Source organism: Echinops telfairi, unplaced genomic scaffold (genome assembly GCF_000313985.2).
Source record: "Echinops telfairi isolate 266 unplaced genomic scaffold, ASM31398v2 ScPeMD7_1713;HRSCAF=2227, whole genome shotgun sequence".
Lineage (NCBI taxonomy): Eukaryota > Metazoa > Chordata > Mammalia > Afrosoricida > Tenrecidae > Echinops > Echinops telfairi.
In genome coordinates, this window is record NW_022105611.1 from 20,744,097 (window position 1) to 20,753,796 (window position 9,700).

General features: G+C 38.1%; 1 protein-coding gene across 3 annotated transcripts in view; it reads left to right on the plus strand.

The window, feature by feature from the left end:
- Positions 1–9,700, plus strand: part of FCHSD2 (FCH and double SH3 domains 2) — a 264,805-nt gene that overhangs the window by 180,166 nt on the left and 74,939 nt on the right. For all 3 annotated transcript variants that reach the window (XM_004708805.3, XM_045293192.1, XM_045293193.1), the window contains one exon: positions 7,818–7,940. In XM_004708805.3, the coding sequence (XP_004708862.1) occupies positions 7,818–7,940 (123 nt within the window). The remainder of the gene's footprint in view (positions 1–7,817; positions 7,941–9,700) is intronic.

Genomic DNA, 9,700 nt, shown 5'->3' on the forward strand with positions numbered 1-9,700 from the left:
AAAGAAAACAAACAAACAAACAAACAAACAAAAAAACCCGCTGCCATCTAATCAGTTCTAATTCACAGTGACCCTATAGGACAGAGAACTGCCCCGATAGGTTTCCAAACCTTTAAATATTTTTGTTTGTTTGTTTTAAATCTTTTAAAGGCTGCTGAGTAACTGATGGGTTCGAACCACCAGTTTGAACCTTATCTATGACCATATTTATGATGGGCAGCCCAGTATGTAAACAACTAGCCACCAAGAGGTCCATATGCATCTTCCCTAGGAAGTCCTCCTAATACCTAATTCTTTTTCAAATATTTCTTACCTTTTTTGGCCTATCCTTTAATTTTTGGCTCTGAATTCTCAGATTTACAACTAGGATGATAAGATAATAAATCAGTATAACTTTATAACTGGAAAATATAGTGGAAACACCGTTTTTTAGAAACTAGTGCTAGTGTACTGCGTCCAGTGTAATTTTCTGAATCAGAGTCCCAAATAACCCCAGGAACAGGCCTAAAAACCAAGACACCAAGAAAAAAAATTGTTTGGGTTGGGTGTGTTCTTATTAGATATTTCATACAAGTAAGATCCCACAATATTTGTCCCTTTTTGACTGGCTTATTTCAAGGTTTACCCATGTCATAGCATGTATTAGAACTTCATTCCTTTTTTCTTTTTAGCATTTTATTGTGAATTGGACAGCAGTTTACAGAGCAGATTATCAATTTTACATTCAATAATTCATAGCATTTTGTTTCAGCTTACTGATTGCAATCCCCGCAATGTACACATCATTTCTCTCTCCCGTCCTGTTTCCATTCGTCCTTCTTTCCTAACCCTTCTGAACTTGGACCTTGGGTGATGCTGTCATTTTTGTTTCTTTGTTTTAAATGGTATGTACCTCACTAGTATTATTGTTCCCGTTTTAATCCTCTTTTTGTCTGAAAATCGAGCTTCAGGGTGAGTTCAATTCTCGACCTGAAGAGTGACTAAGGGCCATACTCTCAGAGCGTCCATCAATCTCTATCCAACCAGTAAGCCTGGTCTCATTTACTTCATTGCTTTTTGTGCCTATTGCAGTGGTTCTCAGCCTTCCTAATGCCACAACCCGTTAATACAGTTCCTCCTGTTGTGTTGACCCCAACCATAAAATTATTTTTATTGCTACTTCATAACTAATTTTGCTACTGTTAGGAATCATAATGTAAATATCTGATAGGCAGGATGTATTTTCATTGTTACAAATTGAGCATAATTAAAGCACAGTGCTTAATCAAAAACAATATGTAATTATATATTGTGAAATATTTATTTCTAATTACAAATAAATGATTTTGTCTTGACGCATGGTGTAGCCTAGGTGACAGTCTTCACACCGGGTACTCGTATGTGGGTATATCTACCTGGAGATGGATAGAGGAGCGATGTCTGGGTTCCTAAGACCATTGGAAATATGTGTTAGGCGACCCCTGTGAAAGAGTCATTCGACCCTCAAAGGGGTCACAACTCACAGGTTGAGAACCATTGGTCTATTGTGACTACAATAGATGCCACATTTTATTTCATGTTCGCTTGATGCAAATTTGTTTCCATCTTTGGCTATTGTAAGTAATGTTACAGTAAACATTGGTATACACGTTTGCTTTATTAAAGTAAAAATTCAAAAGTCTTTATTGAAAGTAAATCTTATGATTGGGATAACAGTTGTATGAGCCCCTAATAAAATGTTAAAAAAAAAAAAATCTTAGTATAAGCACATAGGTGCTATTAGTTCACTACATACACATGCTCTGTATTTATTTATTACCTTTTTAATGTTAAATATTGGGCATCTACAAGGAAAAATGAAAGTATTTCTACTGGGTTTCTGGTTTATATACACATGATTTATTGCACACAAGACATGTTTAAACATTTCTCTGTAATCAGTGGATGGCTGCAGGCAAGATCTCTTAATAGTACTTATAATACTTTAAGGAGGCTTAACAAATAATGTTCAATCAAATCAGTGGCTTCTATAAGGCAGATCTGCTGAACCAGTTCAATTCAAGGCAAGAGAGATCAGTCAGAAGACAGGTTCTAAAGGGGTAATCTTGATATATTTTTTCAAAGGACAAGAACCCAGAACCAATCATGTGATCTTATGAAGAAGTGCTTTACAAACTTGAAAACTGCTTTGACAAGAAAACAGCCAGGAAAAGTGCACCGAGACAGTTTTTCCATTACAACAATATACCTCATTCTTTGTGGGTGAAAAGGGCTACCCTGCAAGCATTTCACTGGGAAACCTTGTCCTATCAACCTTACCCCCTGAGCCCTTCAGGCTTCTGTTTTTGTTTCCCAAACTGAAAGAGCATTGAAGAGGAACACTCTTTGAGTATCTCCAGGATGCCAAAACTGAATTTTTGATGTGGTGTAAATCGAAGAAATGTTCAGGGCAGGATTAGAGGGATGGAGTCACCACCTTCAGAAGTGTACACATCTAGATGGAGGATAAGCTAAGAAGCAGTAGCTTCACACTTGATAATTTTGTTTAGCAAAGGTGCCTATGTTTTTAGCAATACTTTTACACTTACTCGACTAGAACTCAGGTTGACATTCTGTGAATTCAAATGACGAGAATTGTTTATACCTCTAAATTCAAAACTCTCACCTGAAGCTCAGTATTTGTGATCAACTCCATTTGGTAGGATTTTGACAGCCAAGTTTAAGAGGTACTCATGTCTGTTGATGGGAGTGTTTGTAGGAACCAAGGGTCTAGGACTACCTGTCACTGTTTCAGCCAAAGACGGAGACCAGGATGATTCCAGAAACTCTTTACTTCTGCAAGCACTAGGCAGAAGGAAACTGTGGGGTTTGCTACCTTCAAATAGCTTCAAAGATTCGGTGAGAATCAAACAAGTTTTATACCTTAAACTGTTGACAAGCTTGGGAAATAATTGACAGGTATTGAAATGATCAGAGGACCCCACACAATGTGACAAAGGAAGCAAACTTCAGAGAAAAGTAGTCTGCATTTCTCCTGGGACTATCAGACTATATCTGACCTGCTGAGGTCTCAGTCTGTATTGCTTCTCTAAATGGCCTTGCTTGCTTCCTTCCTGAGTTAAAACATCCTTAATGATTATGTTTAAATGGAATTTTTACTGTAAGGGAGGAGGCTATTACACTTTGGATTTTTAACAAACTAAAACTTAAATTGTTGTTTTTCTAGTGTTTTGATTAACAGCAGGCTAACTCTTTGACTTCCTGTATCAGAAGAGCCTTGGTGGCACAACTATTAACTACTCAACTGTCCGTTCAAACTCACCCAATGGCTCTACAGGAGAAAGCTATCAAATACAAATTTACTCATGGTAGTATTTTTGTGGTGACCTGCTTCTGCAAGGTCACAGCCCTGAAACCCTGTGGAGTTGGTCTGCTCTGCACATAAGGAGTTACCATGGGTCATAATTCACTCAAAGGCGCCTAACAGTAGCAACATTGACAGGCCCTTGCATGTATTAACTTACAGAGTTTTTCAGCACATTTTTAATGCAGTTTTTGTGGTAAAATTAGGTGCCTCAGCGGATATTCGGGGTGGCTTATACTCGGGTACATATGGTAATTAATTTAAAAATCCCTTAATAGAAATAATGGGTGTTTTATGACTAAACTGAAATATACTGTAGCAGCAAGTTGCTTTTTCAGTATTTTTATAGTGTTTATCTTAAAGTGAGATTGAAGAAAGTGAATGAATCCAGAAGAGTTCTGTATTTATAACATACTTTGCTCAAAATCAATCTTAGGTTCCCTTCATGAAAATTGGTTTGTAGGGTTGCTAGAGTGAAAGAGCTATCCCACTGTTAATCAGAATACTAGAAAGAGAACATAATTTTATTAAGAACCCCAAATCCAGCAGCTTCTTCCCTTGCAGTAAAAGTTCCATTTAAGATTAATCAGTAGGGATGTTCGGACTCTGGATGGAGGCTAGGGAGGCCGCTGTTAGATAAGTAGCCAGGTACAAAGCATCCTCCATTCGGAGGCCTCCGGGGGAGAGGTCTGATAAGGCCAGGAAGCATCCCCCAATTAAGATAAACAAGGGCTCTTGAGACTTCAGGGGATAGTGAACTAGTGGCTGCTGGTCAAATGTAGATACAGATAATTTCCGAATCATTGCTAAACCTGGCACCTTGGAGTGTCAGTTGTAGCCCCTGGTCATTATAAAAATCTGCTTCTGTCTTATAATTTAAGGTACATAGCTGCCTAACTTTCACTGGATTTTGGAAGCAGTTTGGAGGTTACAAACCCCATTGTTTATTTCTGTCTTGTGTTTCAGAATAAACTTAGGTAAGTTTCTCAGATCAACTTGGTCTCTGGCTGAAACAGTGACAGACAACCCAGGACCCCCTTTGTTTCCCAGCAATATGGTGAAAGCAGAAGTTTAAAGATTTTTCTATTTTTTTTAACCTTCCTGCTCCCTCTTCATGACCTCTATACATTGGGTACTTAGATTTTATTGCTGTGAAGTTAGAGTAAAAGTATGCATGCCTTTGATTCTCCTTAAAAAATATCTCCTTTTTGTGAAGTTCATTGCCACTTCTGGAATTGAAACAAAAATCCACCAGTTAGTTTACTGCAAACACAGACTTACAAGGACCTACCAAGAGCCTTCCGAAAGCTAAAATTTCACATCAGCAGTGGTTTTGTTTCCCCCCACCCCACCCCATCCCACATTCATTAAGATTATATCCTAAGAGAGGAACTTCTATTCAGATTTAACATCATTTGCTCCAGGATGTTATGTAATTTTATGAAAAGCAGCTTAAGAATTTGTATGCCTATATTCAAGGTGCTTGATGGTGCCATCTAGTGGTGTTACTACTGTAGGATATGCACTTTATTCCTCAGTGAGTGTGTGTGTGTGTGTGGGGGGGGGGGGTGTTGGTGGTGGTGCCCGTGTTTAAGCTCAATTTTATAGGAAAGTGTTCATGTAATATCTAAATATAAAATATATATATTTATTTATTATAAAGCACCCAACTGAGGATTCTTAGATATGACACAAAAACTACAATCAACACTAGGGGGGAAAAAAGGTAAATTGGGCTTTACCAAAAGACACAAATGAGAAAGTTAAAAGATAAACTGAAGGAAGAAAATATTTTCTAATAAGGGTTCAGTATCTAGAATATAAAAAAACCTTATATCTCAACAACTATACACTTTGTAATACACAGAATCACACACTTCAAAATAGTGAATTTTATGTTAGATGAATTTTACCTTAATTTTCTAAAGAAAAGACCTCCATGGAATCTTTTTAAGTTATGATTCTTACAGATCTATTTCCCCATGGTTGTTTTTAGTGTATATTTTATTTTGTTCTTATATTTAGCAAAAAGTTATTTGATGCAGACATTTTCATCTATGTAGTCCAAGCTGCTGCGAATTGCATTTCCACTCTAGATATGTGGAATCAGATTTTACATTTTAGTAAGACTGCCATGTGGTGCTGCAGTATACGCCAGGTGTACATTTAAATCTATTATAATCACCTCAGGTCTTGTTGAAATATAGATTCTGATTCAGTATATGTGAGGTGGAAGTGCGAATTCTCATCAGGGAGTTTATCCCAGAATGAACTGGTTCAAAGCCCTGATACATATTAACCATCCTTGTTTTGCTATGTATATTTTGATGACTGTATATGTCATAACTTACTCATTCTTCAACTCTCCAATGGCTTTCTCTTCTTTTTCAATTCCAAAAAGTCCTCCTATAAATGTTTAAATGAAAACCAGTGTTTAAAACCCCTCATAGAGGAGGGGTGGGGGAAGAGACAGAGGTGGGTGGGTAGAAAAAAACAAAAACCCTCATAGATACTGTTTTGTTGTCTCATCCTCAGAGCAGGTCCCTGAATTGCTTTTATGGTTCTGTTTCTCTTGTGCTTTTTCTCCGAATGCTCTCTATAAGGATATACTCCTTATGATCATTCTGCTAGTCGTGGATGAGGAAACAATAGAGGAGGTTAATGATTATCAAGTGTCCGTTCTGGGCATTCAGGTCCATTATTTCATTGACCTCTCACACCTGCTCTGCTACAAAGTGGCTACAGAAGTCACCACTATTAGTCAGTGGATGAGTAAAGATCAGAACCCAGGCCTTTTGTGTTCCAAGTTTTGTCCTGTTTCCCCATAGCTCTAAAATTGTTGAATTTTACTTTTTTTGTCCTTGTTAATTAAGGAGAAGCACCAGTTTACCAAGTGATTGTTTACAGTTTGTACTTATTCTTACACATCAATCTACATATTTTGTTCAGTTGTTATTAATAGATTGTAGTCACAAGCAGAAATGGATGTCGAGTCAGGGTGCAGTGTAGCAACAATGAAACATACAACTTTCCTCTAGTTCTTTCATGCTTCCTCCCCCCACCACCACCCCCCACTATCATGATCCCAATTCTACCTTAGAAATCTGACTAGACCAGAGGATGTACACTGGTACAGATAGGAACTGGAAACACAGGGAATCCAGGACAGATAGACCCCTCAGGACCAATAAGGAGAGTAGTGATACCAGGAGGATAAAGGAAGGTAGGTAGGGTAGGAAGGGGGAACCGATCACAAGGATCTATATTTACCCCCCTCCCTGGGGGACAGACATTAGAAAAGTGGGTGAAGGGAGATGTTGGACAGTGTAAGACATGACAAAATAATCATAATTTCTAAATTATCAAGGGTTTGGGGAGGGCGTGGAGGGAGGGTAAAAAGTGAGGAGCTGATACCAAGGGCTCAAGTCGAAAGCAAATGTTTTGAGAATGATGATGGCAACAAATATGCTTGACACAATGGATGGATGTGTGGATTGTGGTAAGAGTTGTATGAGCTCCCAATAAAATGATTTTTAAAAAGAAATGAATGTAGAACTTGGAACAAATTCTGTTAAATTTTTATTGGTCTTAGTAATTTCAGGTTCTTCGTGGTCTAAAATTAGGCTTGTCTCATTTTCACCATGCTTATTTCATCTGTATATCAGGCACATGATCCAAGAATGTGACCTCGGGATTAGAGGAAGACTCAGTAAAAATCTGAGATATGCAGGGAGGAAAACCTTCCTTGCTGAAAGTGAAGATGACTTGAAGTACTTGTTGATCAAAATCCACAGCTACAGCCTTTCCTATGGCCTACCACTTCAACCGAAGAAAATAAAAATCCTCACAACTGGACTAAGACAACTCACGATAAAAGATTACAATTGTCCAGGAATTTCTTTTACTTAGTTCTACACTCAGTGCCCATAGAGGTAGCAATTCGGGAATCAAACAACAGCTGTTGTGTTGGGAGAAACATCTGTTTAAAGTGTTAAAGGATGACACTGAGGTCAGGGCCTGGTATCGTCATGTCTCATCCACATGTTAAAGCAGGACGGTGAATAAGGGAGACTGAAGAAGAACTAATGGCTTTTGAATTATGGTAATGGCAAAGAATATTAAATATTTATACATGGTCTGCCAGTAAAATGAGCAAATCTCTATTTGAAGTGTAGCCAGAGTGCTCATTGGAAACACTTGGACATGTATTCAGGAGAGACATCATACTTGGTAGCAGGGAGCGTTAGCAACAAAAAGGACAAGATTGATTGATACTGTAACAGTGGTCTCCAACATGGGAACGATTGTAAGGATGCAGTGTTTCATTCGGTTGTCTTTAGAGTCGCTGTGAGCCAGGTCCAACTTGATGGCTCTTAGCAGCAACAAGCTGCACTGCTTTTCTTGTAAGCAGTCATCATTATGTATCAAAGTTTTGTTATAACTCTTCTTTGCTTTTTTCACCCCTATATTACAGGCTCTTGATGGAAATGTGTATGATCACCTTAAGGATTATTTAATAGCATTCAGCCGGACTGAGCTAGAAACATGTCAAGCTGTACAGAACACATTTCAATTTTTATTAGAAACCTCCAGCAAGGTAAGAGCTATCCAAGTTGCTTTTATTGCAATAGGTGATAAGGTGCTCATTTTAGAATCAAACAAATATAGGTGTTCGTGTTTTAGAAAAATGCTGTGGAACAAATTTCCTGGAAATAGTAAGAGTTGGAAGCACATCTGTCCACCTGGTGGCTTTGCTGGTGAAGACAGTACCAAGTGAGAAAAGGGAGGGGATGGTCCACACTAGTTACGGGCATCAGTCTGTTCCTCAGGACACTGCTTTTTTTTTTTTTTTTGTACATTGCTTTTTGAATACAATGGTTTAAAATTTTTATCTTCTACTTAGAATGGTAAACGAAACAGAAGAAAGTGGGATTTTATAATTGATGCTTGAACATAATGCCTTGATTTCTTTTTTTCTTTTTACAAATTGAACCTTTCTTGAGGCTGTCAAGCTTTGACAGCATGTAGTCTTTGTACTCTGTAGTGTTAGAATCCATCAGCTCTGCCGGTTTGCCTGCACCTTGGGCAGCAAAGGTACACCGCTTAGTTAGCTTGACACTTTCAATCCCTGTTTCAGACCCTGTACAGTGTTTGCCTGGTTTTGGTCTCATGCTGACACTTCTGCTGCTGTCTCAGTAGACTAGCAATGTTTTTGCAGCTAAAACCCAGGGTTGCCAGGCAGTTATTTTAGCTGCTGCTTTAAAAAAAAAGGAGCATTTCTGGATTGTTTGGGCAGAGAACCCAATTTGTGCCTCTTGCCATTACATACAACTCTTTAATTCCCTGATCGTTTCTAATCTTTATTCCCATTGAGTTGTAAGACAAAGCCCTATCATGGATTTTTTTTCTTCTTCTCATTCTCGTACACAAAGATTTGCCTCTTCTTGTTAAGACCGTCTGTGTAGTTTTTAAATAACTAAAAGTATATATTTAGTTACAAGTTATTTGTTTAATCAGAAGAGGCAGCTTTCAGTATATTTTTGCTTCTCTATCTTGAGCAGCTATCTACGTATATTTAAAGATGATAACTCTTAGAAATTCAAAGCCATTTTTCCATTGGTGTTTTGACCTAGGAATTGATAGTCTTGCATGTAACTGTAACATAGCAGTAATTCACTTTTCTAAGACTCATAAATGAACTTTTCAAAGATTTTTAACCCTCCTTTAACAGAGTTGGGAAGGTGGCATGCTGGTTGTGCATTGGGCTGCTAACCACAATGGCCACCAGTTCAAAAACCAACAGCCATTCCAGGGAAAAAGACAGGGCTTTCTGCTCCCATAAAGAGTTACAGTCTTGGTAACTCTCAGAGGCAGTTCTGCCCTGTCCTATAGGGTCACTGAGTTGGCCTTGACTTGATGGCAGTGACTAAACTGAGTTGGGTGACTGGAGCAAAGCCTCTCAAAATTGACATTTGAATAATGTTTCCACACCTTTAGAGGAAAACCTTGAGCTGTCTGTCAGAGCTTATTGACTCCACATGCTCTGCCCACCTTGGATTTCAATTGACTTCCATAAATTGACCAAGCGACCTTGAGGTTGAATCTATAGGAAATACTAATAGGGTGAGAACTAATTGATAAGAGGGAAGACAGAATTTTGTATTTTAACTTAGCACATTAATAGTGGGTTGTTTGTTTTTCTTCAGGAAAGGACTGATTGCAATGTAATGTGTTACATATTACAAAGCAGTATGTTATAGTTTCTAGTTGTATAGATTAGAGAATTATTAGTTCTCCACAGGAATTGTTAGATTAAAAAGGATATGGTGGCGTGATATGTGGTAGAGATATACAGGA